Raw genomic sequence first — 21,527 nt, 5'->3', positions numbered from 1 at the left:
AAGATATTAAAGGGGCGCCTGGGTGGCCTAGTTGGTTAAGCAACTGCCTTCGGCTCAGGTCATGATCCCAGGGTCCTGGGATCGAGCCCCGCATCGGGCTCCCTGCTCAGCGGGAAGCCTGCTTCTCCCTCTCCCACTCCCCCTGCTTGTGTTCCCTCTCTTGCTATCTCTGTCTCTCTGTCAGTTAAATAAATAGATAAAATCTTTAAAAAAAAATTAAAAAGATATTAAAAACAAAGACAAGTGTTAATTATAAACAAAATAATGGCATGTAAATCATAGTAAATACTGTGTATCACTTATCTGGCACATTTACATAATATAAATACTGAATTTAACCCCCCAAAATGGCATAACTGTGTTAAAAGATAAGAAGGACAGGAATTACATTTAGGATGGGGGAAAGCAGTCAAAAAAAAAAAAGAAAAAAAAAGAAGCTACATATGTCTAAGGTGGAGTAACAGGATTATATTTACCCTCCCATCTGAAACAAAAAAATTTTTTTTTAAATTTTTTTAATGTGGAAAAATGCTTTTCAGCACATTAAGCATAAGACAGTGAATACAACTGATTCTTGAGAGATGAGAAACAAATGAATAAGCCCTTTCATTTTCTCTGCTTGGCACCAGGAGAGTGCTTCTGAGCCATGGCCCACGGAGGAGAATCCCAGTGGACACCCTGACTTGAGGAGACAGAGATGTGAGTCCAGGGAGGGCAAAGCACCCAGAGTTTGCAGGTCAAACTTCTGAAGAAAAGAGAGGAGAGACCTGCAGGTGTTTGCTGAGGGGCCCCCTGGAGTCTTCAACTGAGTATTGATTTGAACATGTATGTAAGGAAACTATTTGAAGTCAGACAGATATCCTTTCACTCTGTGGTAGGATTACAGGAGATAATCCTCAAAGCTAACATAGAGCTAAGAGGAGTACCAGTTCCTACCACCCAGATTGGAAAGCTTCTAAATCATGAATAGAGGGTCAAATACTCAAGAGAATTTTTGCCTCAGTAATAGAAAAAAATTAGCCCTGTTTTTATTGCTCCTAATGAGGATTAAAATCAAGTTTCAAATAAATCAAATTGTTTTTAAGTAATTTAACTGCATTCCAAACAGGTCAAGAATAAAGGAATGCAAAAATATTGAGCCACCAATAATGTAAAATAATAATGTCTAGCATCCAATCAAAAATTTCTAGGCATACGAAGAAATGGTATAATATGACCAATGAAGAGAATGAAAACAGCCAAAAGTGGAAGTGACACAGAAGATAGAATTAGTAAACAATAGTATTAAAAAAATTCTTACCAAATGTCATATGCTCAACCTCTTAAGGGTGCCTATGGAAAACCTACAACTTCATACTTAACAGTGAAAGATTGAATGTTTTTCACCTGAGATCAAAAGCAAGGCAAGGATGTCTGCTCAAAAATCAGTAATCAAGGTTGTGTGGTGTGGACAGTTCAGAAATCCACTCATACACATGTGGTCAATTGATTTTCAAAGATACACAAAGATAATTTGCAAAGTGCACTTTTTTCAGTAAATGGTGCTAGAACTATTAGATAGCCAAATGCAAAAGATTGACCTGGACCCATACCTCATACCTGATTAAAAAGTTAACTCAAAATGGGTAGACCTAGAAAACAGAAAATCTCTTTGTTCTTGTACAAAACAAAGATTCTTCAAAACACCAAAATCATGATTCATAAATGGAACAGTGTTACTTTGAACTTCATCAACATTAAGAACTTTTGATCTTCCAAAGACATTGATAAGGGAATAAAAAGATATATCTCAGAATGGGAAAAAGTATTCGCACAATACGCATCCCACAAAAAACTTCTTTCTATCCGGAATATATAAGTAACTCTTAAAACTTAGAAATGAAACAACCCAATAAAAAATTGTTCCTGATATTTCATCAAAGACACATGGCAAAAAGCCATATGAAAAGATGCTCAATGTCATTATTCTTTGGGGAAATACAAACTAAAACACAATGCAGTACTACTACATTATTAGTATAAGTAAAATTAAAAAAAATAAATAATTACCACCCAACAAGTGTTGGCATGGATATGAAACTGGAACTCTGCATATACTCTTGATAGGAGTATAAAAGGGTACAACCCACTTTGTAAGATGGTTTGCAGGTTTTTAAAAATTCAAACACCTAACATATGACCCAGCCATCCCACTTGTAGGTATTCTCCAAGAGAAATCAAAGCCCGTGTCCACACACAGACTTTCATGTGAACATGCAGCATTATTCATAATAGCTGAATATGAAAACAAGCCAGATGGCCACAACAAGGAAGAGATAAACAGTGTATCACAATACTGCTGAGCAGTAAAAAGGAATGAACGGTTGATAGCATGAATGAATATCAAAATACACTGAGAGAAATCAGATGCAATGAAGTACATACTGTGAGATTCCTCTTATATAAAATTATAGAAAATACAAACTAATTCAAATACAAAGTAAATCAGTGGTTGCCTGGGCCCAACGGGTGGGGAAGAAACATTTGGCAGTCATGAATATGTATATTAAATTGATTGTGGTGATGGTTTCACAGGTATATACATATGTCAAAACTTATCAAATTATGTATTTTAAAAATGTGCAATTATATGTCATTTATACCTTTAAATCTATTAAAAGCTAAGTACTTCCATAGTGGGAAGTTAGTAGAATAATATATAAAAGTGAAAAATCAAGAATTTGAAATATTAGCATGTAGGTTAGGCATAAAATGTTTAAATACAGAAAGAAATAGCTAAAAGTTAAAAACTTTCTTTTCTCGAGAAATTACTTGGGGAGTGGGGTGCAAATGACATAAAAACTTCTGTTTTTCATAAGAAGCCTTTAGAAGTTTCCTTTCAGACTATGTGTATATATAATTTTGATAAAAAGAAATACTGTATTTTAAAATGGTAAAGAAATAACAGTTTAATTGTGGGACATGTCTATGCAGGCTCATCTATCTGTGTAATTAATTTACTAAGGTGGGAATCATGGTGATTTTAATTTATTCAGATTAGATATTAAACTTGGTTGAATTTTATTTGATGATTGAGTATTTTCCACTTTGTTATTACAGAGCTGTGAAAGTGGTGAAAACCCAAAGTATTTATCCTGAAAAGCAGAACAAAGCTATTCCTTTCTTTTAAAACCCATTTTGTAAAGATTAATTAAGCCTCTGTGTAGTTATTTTCCGTACTTTATTGATTCAGGATTACTTGTACTCTGTAAATGTGTTGAATTATTTACACATCATGGGCAGCTAATGCTAATTCAGAACATACCCAGTGGGACCTCAGAGCCCTGAAATGCTAAATGTAATCTGGGGATCAGTAACATTCCATTCATAAAATGTGTCACCCTCAGGTTAATGGAAATAAACAATAGGAAAGACAATGGGTGGATTATGCAAATACACTGAAAAGATTTAAGCAGGGGAGGGGACTATAAGAACCCAATTTGTGTTTTATTTAAACTTGGATTAAGGTTTATGGTATGCAAAATGATGAAAGCTACTTTGCTAATTTGCTAATGCTCTAAAAAGCAACACTGCACAGGAAAAAAAAAACTATTAAATAAATTGGTTGTTGCTTTTGTGCAGGGTAGCAGAGAGGAGTAAGAGAATGCATTGAAGTACGAGTTAGTTGAAGGAAACTTTTAACAATAAGTGAAATAAACACCGTTCTGAAGAAAAATTTGACTAGATTTATGATGTTTCTTGCATTTATCTGACACTAGTAAAAGTTTCATAAAACTAAAACCCAATCCTAATATGAATTTAACAGCTGCTTTCTGAGAAATCCATCTTTAATCAGTCTTTAAAATTTGCTGCTATAAAACAAGTTGAATTTAAGTATGTGTTTTTAGGGAAACCTGTTGATTGCCTTGTGAAAAAAATAATTTCATTGTGGGTTACACCTTAGAAGATGTGTTTACCAAGTCCCTGAATAATGGCAAAGGACATGGAAATCTATAAACTTCAAGTTACCAGTTTGAAGATTTCTAATCCAGACAGCTCAGCTGCCTGTAGCACTTGATCTTGGGTGGGGGGCGGCGGGGTTTGGGGAGAAGGTGCTTTACTGAACCTGATTCAAGAAAGCCAGGAGCTCCAGCAGGATGAAGAGGCCCTGACATTCTCTGCTCTTTAAGTGGAAAGTGACCTGAAGAGGAACCCCCGTGTGAAGAGCAATAAATCTGTTACCACCATGTGTTAGCTAACTTCTGAGGAGCCCACTCACTTGCCCATGCCTCTGACCCTGATTGCGGAACACGGCGGTGACCTGCCCTCCAGTTGTTGATGTATATTAGGAAGGCACGGCACGAGAAAGCTGAGGATAACCTTCCCCACTGGCAAATTGCGGAGCTCTGGAAAGTTTGTGTTTTGTGTGGGGAGGTTGTAGAGTTAGCTACTGGCATAATAGACAGGCAGATGTCAGGAAAGGGGGGAAGCTGGAACCTGTTTTGTACTCAAAGTTATGTCTGTGGGGTGTGCTTCCATCTCAAGCCACACATAAGTACAGGAGGAAATGGGGGAAATCATTTTGTTTATCATAGGGCTTGAATAACAGCAAACCTTAAGAAGATTTTAGGAAATGTATTTTTAATTATCTCTTTACTGGTAGAATCTTGGAGGTTTTTGTTTTGTTTTAATTTACTATGTTCTTTCTGAACATCATCAAAATTTTAGAACCTTTTCATCACAGTTGATACCTTTACTGTTAAAAGAAATCGAAAGCATGGAACCAGGTAAACTTCTGCCTTTAAGATTTTCCCAGATGGGTTGATGCTATTTTAACCACTTTTCACTGTTCTTCAATAATGCCAAGTAATAGAAGAGGGAATTATTGAGCAGTCTTGGATATTAAATGTTTGACTTTTTTGTTCCTCCTTTTGTTTTTAAAGATACTGTTTTCCCTTTGGACGACCTGAAGGTGCTCTGAAAGCTACGCTTTCATTACTTGAAAGGGTATGTTCGAACACTACTTTATAAATACTATTTGCACTTAGTGGCTGTGTGTTTTAGTGACTGAACCAGGCAGACAGGCCCATTCCTCACAACGAGTGTGTTCTCTGAAGCTGTTGGTCACATTTCATCACTTTCTCACCGGCTCTTAACTACGTCCAACTCTTCCTATCTCCTACCTCTTTCTCCCTGCAGCTTTTCGGAAGCCACCCCTGCCATCTGAGGCTGAGTTGATGGCATCTTGGCAGTACCCATTTTCCCCACCTCTTTCTTTCCCTCATGAAATAGTCTTGTTTTTTTCCCCAGTTAAGTATAATCATCCGTTTTTCAGACTTCACAGTTGTCTTTCATTACCCTCCCCCTACCCCCAACTTACTTGTGCATCTGCCTGTCACATTTCTTATACCTGTAAGGGTTTATCACTTAAAAGGCCCAAACGTATCCTTCCTTTCATTCTAAATCAGTCTCAAAATTCATTTCAACTCGTGTTACTTTAAATGAATTCATGAATTGTGGAAATTCGTTTTCCCTCAAAAAATAAATAACAAACAAGGCTTTCCTAGCCATGCTAAAATAATTTATTAATGAAAGTACATTCTCCACTCCTGTTGTAGCAGACAAGGTTTGAAAGGGAAGTATCATTTTCATTTATTTATAAAACTATTCAAAGGCTAGTTGGAGCCTAACAGTTAAGTGATGTGGACAATTCCTATTACTTACCAGCATTAAAATGAATTTCTAAGGATCATTTATGTCATGATAATATATATATATACATATATAGTATATAATATAATCATGATTTGATTATTCTGGCCCTAATTTATTGACTTCAAAGCACTTGGTCTTGTCCACTTTTCTGCCAAAGAATTCTAGATATATTACACTGTTGATCAGCACTTCTATTAAAAGCAAAAAGGGAAGGCATTTTTCAGTGATTCAAGGACTTGGAAGATGACGCTAGAACTGATGACTGTATACAGTGGTCGCGTATGTCTGCCCCTGTTTTATCCTTGATTCCTGTGCATCGTATGATAGAAATATTATTACAGCGGTTACCTGTTTTATTAGAATTTTTATTTTAAAGCTGTGTGTAACCCAGTCTTTTCCAAAGTATTCATTTCATCCAGTTCATTGAGGTATCATAGAAAAGATAAAATCTTTACAGAGAGCTTTACTTTTGGAATGGCATCCCACCCTGAGTACCTGATACAGCCTCTCCATGTGCTCGTTTCCATGGTAGAGCTCCCCTCCTCCCCCAGCAGGGAAGAGTCCCTGATGGCATGGATGCCCTCATGTACTGACACGAGCCAGGATGAACAGTGACCTTTTTTCCACTTGAAGTCACTTATCATGTCTCTTGCTGAACTGAGAGAGAAATGGTAGAGCCATTTTTCATGTCCATGTCTCTGTACTTACTGACATCTTAGAAAAGCAAAATCTACATGTGAATTCTTCATACTTACTATGCTTTGGAAGAAATGGAGGGGATACAGGAAACAAGCTGTGTCTCCCTTTTTGCTCTTGCCAGCCCTTTGTCTGTATTTTGCCAGGAAAGAGGATACAGTTCCCCCCACTCCAAATTAAATATAAACTATCACCTGATTTCAGCCCTGGACTCACCTCTGTAACAGACATATACATTCTAATTTTAACAGCTATTTCTATTATTTAAAAGTGTGTCAGGCTCCTGGGTGGCTCAGTTGGTTAAGCATCTGACCCTTGATTTCGACTCAGGGCATGATCTTAGGGTTGTGGGATCGCACCCCACTTTGGGCTCCATGTTGGGGCATGGAGCCTGCTTAAGATTCTCTCCCTCAGGCGCCTGGGTGGCTCAGTCGGTTAAGGGACTGCCTTCGGCTCAGGTCGTGATCCTGGAGTCCCGGGATCGAGTCCCACATCGGGCTCCCTGCTCGGCACGGAGCCTGCTTCTCCCTCTGACCTTCCCCCCTCTCATGCTCTCTCTCTCTCATTCTCTCTGTCTCAAATAAATAAATAAAATCTTAAAAAAAAAAAAAAAAGATTCTCTCCCTCCCTCTCCCTCTGCCCTCTCTCCCTTGTCCCCCACCGCCCCCCCCACTTGTGCGTGTGCTCTCTGTCTTAATGAATGAGTGAATGAATGAATGAATGAATGTGTGTCACCATGGGAAGGTCTAATGGTAAAGTTCACGGTTATGCATATGGGACAAAATTAATTTTAAATTTAAACTTTAGGAATAATCACATTAAAAGTAGTACATTTAAAAACATAATAGTACATTATTGCTTGTTTTTTTTAACTATCAGCAGAAGGATTTTTTTTTGCCTATAAAGAATCTAATGTGTAGTTCTAATTAAAGTACCAAATATATGTAAATGTGTTAAAGATTTTTAATATGAGACTATGAAGAATAATTGAATTTGATGGAAAGGAAATTTTTAAGTGATAAGGTTTGCTGTTTTGAAAAAGAAAGCTTGCCTAACAAAATTAAAATATATTGTGAAGGATCACCAATGCTTAAATGGTTGAGTAAATTTGAGATTATAAAATCCTTTGTGCTGAGGCCGATTGAAAGAGAAAGAAATCATAAAGCATGAAATGGATGTTTTCATATTCTTTTGATGAGTCTTTAAGGTAAAAGACTAATAGAATAGTAAGAATACTTACTGTTCTTGTTTTCTCTATATTCACATTTTGCCTTCTATTTTATAATTTGAATGTAAGTAAAGCCAGAAAAGCTGCATTAACTATACGAAAAGATAGAGGTTATCTAATGGTATAATCAAAACTGACTCTAAGCTATTTAACCACTGAGAAAGTTTTAAGGAAATTATCATCAGTGAGTCATTATAAAAATGCTTAAATACATTATGTTTTGAATTCTGGATATAATTGTATTTTCCCCTGGCCAATAGTAATACTTCTAAGGGAAAACAAAAACATATTTAGGAACTCAACAGAAAATAATCTGTTGTTTTTTAATTTCAGAAAGTTTCCATGTATTTTAATATTTGATATTCCATTCATTTCACTAAAAGATTTTCTCCCCGTCAACAGATTAAGTAATTAAAGTTTAATTGTGGAATTAGAGATCTTGATTTTTATAAAGCTCAAAAGCAATGCTTTTGGGGTGCCTGGGTGGCTCAGTGGGTTAAGCGACTGCCTTCGGCTCAGGTCATGATCCTGGAGTCCCGGGATCGAGTCCCGCATCGGGCTCCCTGCTCGGCGGGGACTCTGCTTCTCCCTCTGACCCTCCTCCCTCTCGTGCTCTCTGTCTCTCATTCTCTCTCGCAAATAAATAAATAAAATCTTTAAAAAAAAAAAAGCAATGCTTGTTCTTCATAGAATTTTTTACTGTTTTCATATATATATATATTGCTCAAAAGATTTAAAGCTTTTCTATGAGGGATGTGCAAGACAAACCTTATTACTTGTCCCAAGGACTGTAATCCTGATCTGAAACAATTGCTGTAATGGTGTCGTGGGCCCCTGGAGGAAAAGTGACAGTCATCACACGGAACGGTGGTTTGGCCTATGGGAGGTTTTGATGTGCATAAATGAGGCTCGGACTGGAGGAGCCAAGATTGGAGGATTACATTCCTGGTTGTGAAGTGCCGACTCCTTACTTTGCCCCAGTGTTACCTAGGACCCCTTCCTCGTAATAGATCTAGGACATTTTGTGTAATTTGATTGCAGTCTCTGTTTTATGCAGTCTCTTTCTCTCCCCCTCTTCAGGTTTTAATGAAAGATATCGCCACTCCCATACCAGCTGAAGACGTGAAAAAAGTGGTCAGAAAATGTCTCGAGAAAGCAGCCTTGATCAATTACACTAGACTCACAGAATACGCCAAAATAGAAGGTCAGTGCACTGAGCAATTGTCCAAGTGGCAGTGAGAGCCAACAATGCCTATTAACTGAATTTTCTGTGAGAAGTTCTTTCCTTTCCTGAACAAACCTGTACCGTGGCAAAGGGAAATGTCTCATTAAAATCTCAGCTGGTGAACTGAAGAGCTTTTTCCTATTCATTGCTTTAATATGCCTCCTGGGACTCTGCTTGAATGAAAGACCCAGGATTCGTGCTTAAGTTGTCCTTTGTTCTTATTTTGAGTTTTCAAGGAACCAAAAGGTGTTTTCATGGGTTGTATTTTTTGACATTACTGTAAGTACGTCTAACATTTAAACTATGGGTAGTGTCATCTTTCCCGATCAGTAACGGTATAGTGTTACATAATTTTATTTTCTGTTCAACGGTGTCTCTCAGAGAAGGAGGAAACTTGATTATGGTGAGGGCCAAAATAAACTGATAGAATTCCCTGCAACTTTTCTTTGCTTGCTGTATATTAATGCACTTGAAAGATTAGGGAGGACTGCACATTTTTTCCTCTTCCTTCAGGTTTCATTCATTAAGAATACTGAAATTTAAGATGCTTAGAAATAACTAGACTGAAATTCGTAGCAAAGTCACAAAATCAGCTTTATTCATCAGTCCTTTAATATAATTAAAAATAGGAAGGGCCTCAAATATTTTGCTTTAATTATCATACAACTGGCTTGTGTAGTACAAGTAGCATTAACTTAGGGAAAAAGTTTGCAATGTTAAATACTTATATCTAAAAATAAAAGTAAATCCTCTATTAGAAAAATTTTAGTAACTTTTAATATAAAATTGTACTTAATTATAAATTTATTAATTATTAATATTAAGATAGTTTTATCAAAATTGGGATGATGAAAAAGATTGAGTATAATTGGCTGTTATATCCTTTTTTCTCTCCAAATCTGATCAAGCTTTCTAACAAGCATGCAATAACCAACCTCCTGAGTGATTAACAAAAAAGCCATCCCATCACTATAGCAACCAATATTATATCACAAGAGTAACAACATGAAACCTCCTTAGTTACCAGTTTAACATCATTAATTATGATATCACGTTGTGTTAAAGCAAAAGCAATGAATATTAGATAATTTGGGGAAAGTGGAAGATAAACAGATTGTTTTTCACATCTTGAATACCCATTCAAACAATTTTTGTGTTTTGGAATATTATGTGTTGTGAACATGGGTTGAAAGAATCGATACAAAAATAGACATTAAAACCTTTCAAATCTGATAAAGGGGAAAAAGTTTGTGCATAACTTGAATAAACATAATATTGTTTTACCCAGATGTTTCAATTCTATCCAAAAAACCTATGAGAATCCTTTTGTTCTTAACTGTCTATTCTAATTAATATTTTTGACCATTATCTTGTCCAAGAATACTGAAAAGATATGCAGAATATTTCTATTTCCTGGTCAGAGTCCATTTTAACATGTACAAATAAAATTATTTGTCACAGCTTGTTTAATTAGCTAGCTTTTATTAATTAGCTAGGCGTGTTAACACTGGGGGGTCAAAAGACATAGCTGTTCTGGATCACACAAAAAAATAAGTCTGTGTTAGAGAAGAGCCTATCATAGGACTAAATGGACGGTGGGCAGGGAATTCTCCTACTTCTTTCCCTTCTGGAGTCACCTGTCTCTTATTTCTAGTTGACTGTGAGAATATTCTAGAAAATGGATCCTAGAGGGGCGCCTGGGTGGCTCAGTTGGTTAAGCAACTGCCTTCGGCTCAGGTCATGATCCTGGAGTCCCGGGATCGAGTCCCACATCGGGCTCCCTGCTCGGCAGGGAGTCTGCTTCTCCCTCTGACCCTCCTCCCTCTCATGCTCTCTGTCTCTCATTCTCTCTCTCTCTCAAATAAATAAATAAAATCTTTAAAAAAAAAAAAAAAAAGAAAAGAAAATGGATCCTAGAAATCTAATTGGGTGGGACTACTGAGCAGTCTCCATTTTCAAAACAAAACAAAACAAAATACATGCTTAGTATATGAGAAAACTTCTATGCATTTCATTAATTCCCTTTCTTCCAACCCCCATTCTTACATCTAAAAAAATAAAGCACTTTTTGTTTATGCTCAGGACCAGACCAAGAACAAAATCTAATTTAAGTTAGAAATAGGAAGTGGCTACTTTTCCTTGCTTGATTGACCTCCTGCATTATGTGAGCAGCATGGGTAGAATCTGTTTTTCTCCTAAATTGTCTTTTCTTACGTTTTAGGCCCAGCAGAAAAGGAAGCAGGTAATGAATGTTTGTGCATGCACGTGTTGTTATTTCTATTGTGGTGCGTGATGTTTGATATTGATGGAGAGCTGTCCGCTTTTCAGGGCTCCTATTAGATCACTTTGGTTAAGATACTGAGAATACTTTGATTTTGTTGGAACTATTGTTAATGCTTTGTAGGGAAAATACAGGCCATTTATCTCTAAAAGTTCAGCGATATTTTTTATATAAATTCAAAGCAAAAAACCGAGGTTGTATTAATGTTATACATTATGTTTTAAGCATGGACACTAATCTTAGTTGGAAGCTGTTGCCAATATTTGGAGGGCTCTTACAACTAGAAAAGAGGACCATCTTTCCTTTATCACTCCTGAAAAATAGCAGAGTAAAAAGCATAAATGCTATTAAATAAGAAGTAAGCAGCTCTTAACTCTGAAAGTTGCACATCAGAGGAATGAACAGGGGTTCTGAAATCCCAGCCTCAGGCAGTTGCTAGGAAAGCGTTCTTCTCTTGGTCTCTGAATTTGTAAAGGTTTCCTTACTTTTTTCTTATGCCACTTATTACCATTGTAATTAATTCAATTACATGTGCTGTTATCTGTTTATCCTACCTGTCTCTTCTTTAGCCCCTTGCAGGCAGGGTCCTGACTGAACGCGTTCACTGTTGGGTCCCAGCACCCAGCCCTGCACTGCTGACACAAAGTAGGCTCTCGGTGCTATGGAGAGAGATGAGAGGTTAGCTAGTTAGTTCATCCAGTGATGAACCTGCCTAGCCCAAGTTCCCTTCTCTCATTCAAACCCGGCATGCAGCATTATAGACAAGTTTGGCTTGTTTTTAACTGAAGTCTTCGACTAACGGGCTTTATTTCTATTTTTCCTAACTTTCAATTCTGTTTCAGTATTTGACCTCAGAAAGCGTCAGGCACAAAATGCTCTGAGCCAGAAGGGGAAAGAACACACCTACAATGATCACTAAAGTGCACTTTAGAGACTACCATCACCTCTTATGACCGCCCATTGTAATAGCAGCAGTCCTATGCTCTTTGACAAACTTTTTCAAAATCTCTTATGGCACTTTATCCCTCACAGTGTTTCTGTTGTGAAGATAGGTTGTGTGTAGTTGACCCGCAGTAAGTCCAGAGGTGTTACGGGTTTTCCCACTGACATAAAGTAAAGAAGTCAGCCAGCTGGTACTTGTGTTGGGTGTCCTGATCCCCAGCCTACAGAGGCTACGCTCCTTCCCTTATGAAATGTGAAGGGGTCACAATGCGCCTTCATGAAGGACGGGGCAAAGGCACCATGTAAAGTTGCACACATTCCCATTAAAGAGAGGGGAGAATGGGAGAGTTGCTCTCTTCCATGTACTTCACTTCCAGACAGAAGCCACACAGTTGACATTCATACTACCATTCCATGGTACAGGCTGATAACTATAGGAGAAACACTTTTCTTAATATTAAATGCCCCCTGGGGCGCCTGGCTGGCTCAGTCATTGGAGCATGGGATGCTTCATCTTGGGGTTGTGAGTTCGAGCCCCACGTTGAGTGTAGAGATTACTTAAAAATAAAAAAATAAAAATCTTTAAGCGGGTGCCTGGGTGGTGCAGTCAGTCAAGCGTCCAACTCTTGGTTTCGGCTGGGGTCATGATTTTAGGGTTGTAAGATAGAGCCCTGTGTCAGGCTCCATGCTCGGTGCACACTCTGCTTAAAGCTCTCTTTCCCTCTGCACCCCGACCTCCTGCTCACTCGCTTGCTCTTTCTTTTTCTCTCAGTGAAATAAATAAATCTTTAAAAAGTCTTCAAAAAGTTTTTTTAATAAAAAAACAATTAAATAGAAAAGAGGGAAAAACCAGTGTAGTCTAGGTGCTTTAAGTGGATTGAAGGGGAAAGCTAATCTCAGTTGAAGAATCTTCTGAAGTAACAGAAGAGGGGTTTTGAAGAAATAATAGTTCTATTTCTTTGGTTGCATTTGGTAGCAAGTTAACAGGGTTACCTAGTAAATGTTCTTAGAGTTACTTTTAAAAGTGACTAAAAATGAGAAAGTCAGTTACATGTGTAAGAGCTCAAATGCTTGATAAGACTTCCAAGCAGTATTCTCTTGGGCATTATGATCCTTTTCCTCAGTTAGTTTGTCATCTAGAGAAGAGTCGAATTCTGCCCAAGATTTGTCATAATTTGACTGCCTATTCCCTCAGGCTTTTTTATTTACTCTGCTTCATTAGTTCCTTAAACAACTCTACAAAACAGATACTTTACAGAAGAGGTAACCGAGACTTCAGAAAGAAGTCAGTAAGCTGCACAAGGGTGTGCTGTTGTTGTTCAGTTCAGCAGACATGAGATTTGCGCCCCTGTATCTCCGTGTTCCTGGGTTGCCCTGCGTCCAGGGCTGATTTCGAGTGCTGACCTCAACACCTCAGGCACATCACAGGAGCCAAGGGGTCATTTTTGCCAGAAGTATAGATATTTAATAAGAGCAAACACTTACTACCATGAACTGTTTTAAGCACTTTACACGTATCCATTCACCCTTTCCAATAAATATTTCTATTATCGCTTTTCCGGGAAACTGAAGCAAGGAGGGTAGCCAGAGACAGCTAGGAAGGGGGAGATTACAACACACTGTCTTCCTGTTGAGCTGTTGTCTTATTTCCCTGGGTCTTCCTGCCTCCCATTTCTTGGCAACTTGGGTAGTTAAATTTACACTCGGTTAAAATATGTGGACATTTGAAAGGAAGTCTGAAACAGTATGGTCCATAGAATTACAATGAAAGCTACAGATGTACCTTAAAATTTTCTAGTAGTCACATTAAAGAGGTGAAAAGGAAACAGGTGAAATTAATTTTAATAATAGTTCATTTAACCTAATATATCCAAAATATTATTATTTTAAAATGTATTCAATATACAGAATTATTAATGAGATATTTTACATTAGTTTTTCATACATAGTCTTTGAAGTCGGGTGTGTATTTTACTCCACTAGCACATTTTATAGCCCCATTTCAAGTACTTGTTTACCTGTGGCTAGTGGCTGTGAATTAATTGGACAGCACAGATCCTATCAGAAGGCTAAGAGTTGGACTCCGGCATCTGAATCTTTTTGTTTTTTTCCCCACAGACACACATCTCACAGTGTCAGGTGTTGAAAGTGATTAAAATTTGTAACCTCTCCCCTCCCCCAACCCATATCATCTCCCTCCCTTCCCTACTTTATTTTTCTCTATGGCACGCAGTATAGTTCGCTCATACTACTATTGTCCTAGAAGGTTTGCTCCACCAGGGCAAGACTTTTGCATTTCAGTAACTGCTCTATCTCCGGTACTGAAAAACGTGCCTGGCACATATTTGGTACTCAGTAAATATTTATTGAATAAATGAATGGGTTTATGGCAGAGAGGCTATTTATAGCAGAGAGAACATCTGTAAACTGGCAAACTGGCTTGCAAAAGGTCATTCAAATCAATCACTGAATAATTAACAATATAAAAGCAAAAACTAACCACTTAAAAATAACAAGATTGGAAAAATTAAACCAGAATTTCATGCTCTTGTCATGCGCAGGAAGGGGGGGGGACTAACTCTGGATCACAGAAGCCAGAGGTTATAGAGAACAACTGCATTAACAATATTTAGCAGTCTAACCTGTTTCAGTTGTTTCTATAATTCAGCACGATGCTCAGTTGGACTCCTAGTCCTGTCTCCCATCCTTGGGAATTCTTCACATTCTCCACCTGCAACACAAATTTGCAGAATAAAGGGATTTTTTGGCTTTGTAATAAATGAAATAGAACAAATGCCCTCTCTCTCTCAGTGGCTTCTTTCCTTCTTGGGAATTCTTTGCATTTGTTTCATGAGAACAGATAGTTCATTTTGAGAACTTAAAGTTTCTAGAAAGCATTTTTTTTAAAATTTTAAGAAATGTTTGAGATATACACAGCTGCAAAATCAGCTAGTTTTCTTACTTGATTTAATTTTATCATGACTCCTTATGTAATGGTAAGATCCTTTTTACAGTATTTATAATCTAGGGTGCAAAAAGGTACTGAAACTTCATTTTCCTAATTGTGTGTCTTTTTTTTTTAATGGTATACCCTGTTGATGCAAACTAGCTCCTTTTAAAGGAGAATCAATTCCTTCATTCAAGGAATTTCTTATAGACAAGAACAGCAATAATACATCTAATAACAGTCTCTGCTTTCTCCTGAAAACTATGCACTGTATGAGGACTTAACGATAAAAGAGAGAGAGGTGGCTCCTTAGAGCTTGCCTTGACCTGAGATCTTTTGCACAGATTTGGGAGCTAGACTTATTTTTAATCTCAAAACATGGAGGTGCCCTAAACCAAAGGTAGCATGGAGTGAACAGGCAAAGTCTTTGTGCACTGAGGATCTGTCTGGGCCCTTTGGTTGCCAGGTTTCCAGGTCCAACCCCCAAGTGCTCTCATTTTCAAAGTCTCCGTTGAACAGGTAGAGATGCTTTCCCAGAGGGCCACACTGCTTGCTTTCTTGGAGAGAAGTTGCACTTTGGCAGTCCTTATGTCATTAGGATGTGTTTGCCATCTGGGTGGCCTTTTAATTTAGCATTCCATTGTCAAAGTGTAGTGATAAATAATAAATAAATAAAATCTGTTGTATAGAAGTGAGTAGATAAAAACTGCACAGTTGATGAGGATTTTTTTTGTTAGTGAATAATTTTTACTAATATTTCTAGAATAACCATTTTCTCATAAAAGTTGTATGTGTTTTCTTATAAATTTGATTTTAAAATTTTTTGAGTATTATATGTTACGATGAATTCAGGTTCCTAATGTCTAAATAATAGACCTGAAATTTTGCACTCCCATTAGAATTGATGATATTCTGATGGAGGTAATTTGCATATTGGAAGAAACAATTCTCAGCTTGAAAACTAGAAAGCAAGTTGAAGAATCAAAGAATTCCTTTGTAGCCTTTTTTGGACAGCGTGGCTTGGACAGTGGGACTTTGGCATGAAAGTTAAACCTCTGTGACCATTTCTGCTTCTGAGTCACAGATGATTTAGGGACAAATTGATAAATGTAATTTCTGGCCGTAAGAGAGAATGACTTATCGTCATCTTTAAAATTTGGGGGAAAATCATAAATCTATAAAGAGCTTTTAGTTTATAAAAATATGTGTATGTAGAGTAAAAACACTGGTTGAGCTACATCATCTGGATAGGGATCAAATTAAAATTTATTTTTGTCCTATATACAAAGAAAAACTGGGTATTTTTCAGATGATCAATGGATGCTTTAAATCACCTAAGAAGAAAAATTTTTTCTGATAGCCATAAATTACTTTTATTCCATCATCTAATATGCAATTGAAATGTTAATTTTAAACTATCTTTTTCTCATCAATATATTGAGTTAATGTCTTTAACACCACTTCCTTGCTACACCAGTAGCCTTAGTCTATGTAATGTATACACCAGAAAGTATTAGGACCATATTCTCTTTTAAGTACTACGTAAGTGATATGAATTTGGCCATTTCCACAGCTGATCTGGAATGAATGAGGATTTGTAGTATGTTTATTTGCTTCGGCTCTTTTCCCATCACCTCACCAGCCACACAAGATAATAACCCCACACTGTATAATTTGTGTTCACACCAATTAGTTAGCTCATGACAATGTTGACAGATTAATTCCTATGAATCAAGAGATGTTTTGGGGACATAATAAGCAGGAGTTGCAGGGATTATTGACTAGAAGAGGCAGATGAAGACATTGGCCTCCATCTGACAGGGCAGATGAAGACATTGGCCTCCATCTGACAGGGCTTTCCAAGTAGCTCAAGGCAGACTTCAGACGTGAGGAGTGTGTTGTGCAGTTGTACATTAGCTCTCTGCACACTCAGGTAACGAACTACGTGAAAAGTCAAATGAGGCCGTAGGAGCACCCGGTATACCAGTGGCAGCATGATGGGAATGCTGGAAACACTCAGGGCCACTGCACTCACTACCCACAGCTTTAGTGACCAAAGGACTAGGAGGGTTCTGTCAACTCCTGACAAACCAGGGAGACATTTAAGGACACTTAGCGCCCTCTCCTCTGAAATTGGTTCTGCGTCTGCATTTCATTAACATCCTTCCCGATTTGGCTGAGTTTAATTGTGAGGAGGCATTAGTATCTGTCACTCGATTAAAAACAACTACTGACAGCACTTTCCTGCTGCCTCTGGTTTGGGCTTTTCATACCTTATGTTGGCGTTAACGTTGCCCGCACTGGATGATGCGTCATGCTTACGCCGAGGTCTTCTGTGACCTTAAGTAGTGGCATCTTTCCTTGACTCACAGTCTTGGTCATGAGCCATCCACCTTTTCCTTCTTTATTTCTGTAGTGTGAGTTATAATAGATGAGGACAGTCTCCATCAAGGATGGTCACAGCTAATCCCATATTCAAAATGAAACTGGATTCAATCTTGATTGATGTTCTCTTTCCAAATCAGGCTATCACAGGAACTTGATCTTAAGTTCTTAAGATCTTGATCTTAAATAAATTTAGGTATTCAAGAGCAGTCCCTTCCTTTCCACCTTCGAAGGAGAGTAAGCCTCAGCTCTCTAGCTCTGTACCTACAAACTTATCAGCTTCCCCACCTACCCATGTCTTCTGTTCTCCAGCATCAAGGGATGAGGTATCTTCCTCTTCAAGGTTGACTCATCCACCTGTGATATTGATCTCAATTGCACCTACTTATTTCTGGATGGAATTTATTCTATCATATATCTCTTTCTCCTGTTCCTCCGTCTTTCTACATATTTCCTTTCCATCTATAACCATGGTGTCTCCCTAAATAAAGCTGCCTTACCCTGACCTCTCCACTGCCCTCCATCTGCCATCCAAAGAGCGGCATATACTCAATTTTATTTCACTCACCTTCACTGCACTTGTCTGCCCAAAGAAGTTTGGTTTCCAGTGTCACCAGTCTGTCTCATGGGGAGGTACACTAGCTGGGAGTACAGCTGAGCAGAGGGAGAGTGAATGGGGCATTGCCTTGAGACAATCCGTTCCTTTCCTTTTGCCTTTGGAGTTGATAGCAGTGGCTGGTATCTGTGGCATTATCAAGACTGGGCCCGGCTGTGCTGCCATGGGATGGACACTGGAATGGCCTGAGCCACTCTCAGGTAGTCACACCTTCACTCCTCTGCATCCCAGCCTCTAGCCTCGTGAATTACAACCTCAGGAGACTTTTGGTCAAGTGCTGCAGCTTTGAATCTCACAGATTAAGAATGAATCCCTATCCTTAGGCGTTGCCTAATGGATTAGTAGCAAAAGGGAATTACCCACATTGGTTCTGTGTTCTGGGATCCTGTGCTCCAAAGATGAAGTTTCTCTGTCCTCAAAGAACACAGGCAAGCACCTGCCCACCATCTCATCCTGAGTTTCTCTGAATGGCTATGAGCTCTCAGATCAAAATAATTAGACTCCAGGGGCGCCTGGGTGGCTCAGTCGTTAAGCGTCTGCCTTCGGCTCAGGTCATGATCCTAGGGTCCTGGGATTGAGCCCCGCATCGGGCTCCTTGCTCGGCGAGAGGCCTGCTTCTCCTTCTCCCACTCCCCCTGCTTGTGTTCCCTGTCTCTCTATCTCTCTCTCTGTGAAATGGGTAAATAAAATCTTTAAAAAAAAAAAAAATTAGGCGCCTGAGGAGTACAGCCCTTATAAAAGACAAATGATATCTATCATTTAGAACTTATTATTCTTATGAGCAAAAATTGAAATTAAGCATAATATATATACTCAAGGACGTGTAGGAAAATTCTAAAAATATGCAAGAACAAGAATCATGAAAAACCAAATGGAAATATTAGGTATGAAAATAATATGGTTGTAAGAAACATTGGATACAGGATGAATACAGATGAAGAACTTATTAGTCATCTGGGAGATCAAAGCGAAGGCAGTAGGAAAGGCAAAAGATGTAGACAATATAAAAGGAAAGCTAAGTGATGTGGAGAATAGAAACAGTAAGATAGACTTTCATTAGAATAAGGGAAAAAATGCAGATAAATACAGTATGAAAAGAAAATAACAAGAGATACAAGAGATATAGAAAATAATGGAAGAGTATTATGAACAAAGACAAAAATTGAAAATCTGGATGAAATTGATACATTTCTTGAAAAACTGTGTTGGTGCGATCAACACAAGAAATGAAACTCAGGCTAATCAGTTTTAAAGAAATTGAAATAGTTGTCAGAACCCTCCCATTCCCAAATCCCTAAGCCTGGGTTGGTTTTGGAGGTGAGTTCTACCAAATTTTTTAGGAACAAATCCTATACAAAATAAGTTCAGTGAAATGGAAAATGAGTGAAAGCTGTCCACTTCATTTCATGAAGCAAATATAATCTTAATTCCCAAACCTGATAAAGGCAGTAGAACAAAAGAACATTATTATAGGCCCATTTCACTGTGAGCATATATGCAAAATATTAGCAACAAATACTGTTTTTTTAAGTGACAGGTTGATTTCGTTTTTTTCAGAAAATGTCGGCCAAATATCCCCAAGTCTAAATAAGCATACTTTGTCCATCAGTAGTCTTTTCAACTAAAAATGGTTCTCCGAAAATGACAGTGCCCCACCAGACTCAAACAATCACACGCTTTTCCTTTAGACAATCATTCCACTTCAGTATGCAGATGTGCTTTATGCAAAGTTTTCATTCTGTCACAGGTATTTAAAAATGTGTACTCAAGAAGGGCAGAGATTCAATAAAGTTTGTTTTACTGTTTTATCAAGGCCTTTTATATGTAAAACTGACTTTTCTGGTATGCGTGGGGGTAAGGAACCCAGTGAGGAGAGAATTTAGCACCATGGCCTTGATTTGCACTGAGGTAATAGCCGTTTGACCTGACATTGCTTTTGTATCATCACTGTAAACATCAACAGGGTCAAAAAGGCAAAAAACATCTCAGTATTACGAAAATAATTTTGACCTCACAGATCCCTGAAAAGCCCTAGGGATCCCCAGTGGTCCACGGACCACACTCAGAGAACCACTGTTCCACACCGTAGATCAACTAGCTAAAAAGTATAAACAAAAGTATCTCTTACAGTAACCAAACTGTAAGGCATCCAGGAATTGACTTTGCCAAAAGCATGTAAAATTTCCTAGAGGAAAGGTTATAGAGAATAATGTAAGTAGATACAAGACAGGGGCGCCTGTGTCTTCTAGTAGGTTAAGCAACCGACTCTTGGTTTCAGCTCAGGTCCTGATCTCAGGGTCATGAGATGGAGCCCGGGGTCAGGGCTCTGTGCTCAGTGTGGACTCTGCTTAAGACTCTCTCTCCTTCGCCCCTGCCCCCCACCCCCCGCCCCTGCTCACACACGCTCTCACACTCTGGCACTCTCTCTCTCAAATCTTTTTTTTTTTTTTTTTAAGATTTTATTTATTTGAGAGAGAGAATGAGAGAGAGAGAGAGAGAGAGAGAGCATGAGAAGGGGGAGGGTCAGAGGGAGAAGCAGACTCCCTGCTGAGCGGGGAGCCCGATGCGGGACTCGATCCCGGGACTCCAGGATCATGACCTGAGCCGAAGGCAGTCGCTTAACCAACTGAGCCACCCAGGCGCCCTCTCTCTCAAATCTTTAAAAAAAAAATCAATATAAGATGGTCCAGGCCCTAAGAGGAATGACTTGATAGTATAATATATAAACTTTCCCCCAAATTAATCTATATATTCACTGCAGTGTCCCATCAGAATTCCAGAGTTTTTTTTTTAAAAAAAACCATGATAAATTTAAATGGAAGAATAAAGGCTATTAAATAAGTCAACTTAAGGGAAAAAAAGGTGTATGAAGACTTGCCTTGCCTGACACTAAGATTACAAAACCATCACCAAATCCTGTGAAGAAGAATGTAGACTCATGTACAAATAGGAGCCTGCTATGCTTCATCCATAATAGAGTAGGAACATAAGTTAGTGGGGAAAGGATGGGCTGTTTCAGAGATGTTAGAAAGAAGGACTGGGTGGTGCAGTGGGATAAGGGCCCAACTTTAGGTTTTGGCTTAGGTTGTGGTATCAGGGGCCTGGGATGGAGCCCTGCAGGGAGCGGGCACAGCACTGAGTTGGGAGGCTTGAGACTGACTCCCTCTATCTCTGCCCTTCCCCACTGCCCGCACATGCGCACATGCTCTCTCCCTAAAAATCTTTTTTAAAAGAAGGACTTACTTAGTGGGGAAAAAAACCTGAATCATTCTCTGATAGAAACATCGTCTCCAGAGCAGTCAGAAACTTCAGTGTAATGAAGTCAATGTCAACCACTGTGGATTTAGTATTTCTCTTTATTGTAACTATCCCCAACTAATGTTTTTACCTTTTCACTTCTTTGATGATTTTCAAAGTTTATCTGATACCTATTTGAGTTGAAGCAAAATTGCTTTAACTTTCTTATAAAACGTGACATGTGCCATTTTAGTTACTTCATTTTCTACATAGAAT

General features: G+C 38.3%; 1 protein-coding gene across 13 annotated transcripts in view; it reads left to right on the top strand.

Annotated features, from left to right (window-relative positions):
- Window positions 1-21,527, top strand: part of CADPS2 (calcium dependent secretion activator 2) — a 532,431-nt gene that overhangs the window by 403,491 nt on the left and 107,413 nt on the right. For 8 of the 13 annotated variants that reach the window (XM_044920123.1, XM_044920116.1, XM_044920125.1 and 5 more), the window contains 3 exons: window positions 4,923-4,986; window positions 8,699-8,822; window positions 11,065-11,085. In XM_044920123.1, coding sequence (XP_044776058.1) covers window positions 4,923-4,986; window positions 8,699-8,822; window positions 11,065-11,085 — 209 coding nt within the window. The remainder of the gene's footprint in view (window positions 1-4,922; window positions 4,987-8,698; window positions 8,823-11,064; window positions 11,086-21,527) is intronic. The other 5 variants (XM_044920121.1, XM_044920119.1, XM_044920124.1 and 2 more) reach the window with 1 other exon arrangement.

The sequence above is a fragment of the Neomonachus schauinslandi genome, chromosome 12, assembly GCF_002201575.2.
Source record: "Neomonachus schauinslandi chromosome 12, ASM220157v2, whole genome shotgun sequence".
NCBI lineage: Eukaryota > Metazoa > Chordata > Mammalia > Carnivora > Phocidae > Neomonachus > Neomonachus schauinslandi.
Note: the sequence above shows the minus strand (reverse complement) of the source record. Positions and strands in the feature narration are given on the sequence as shown.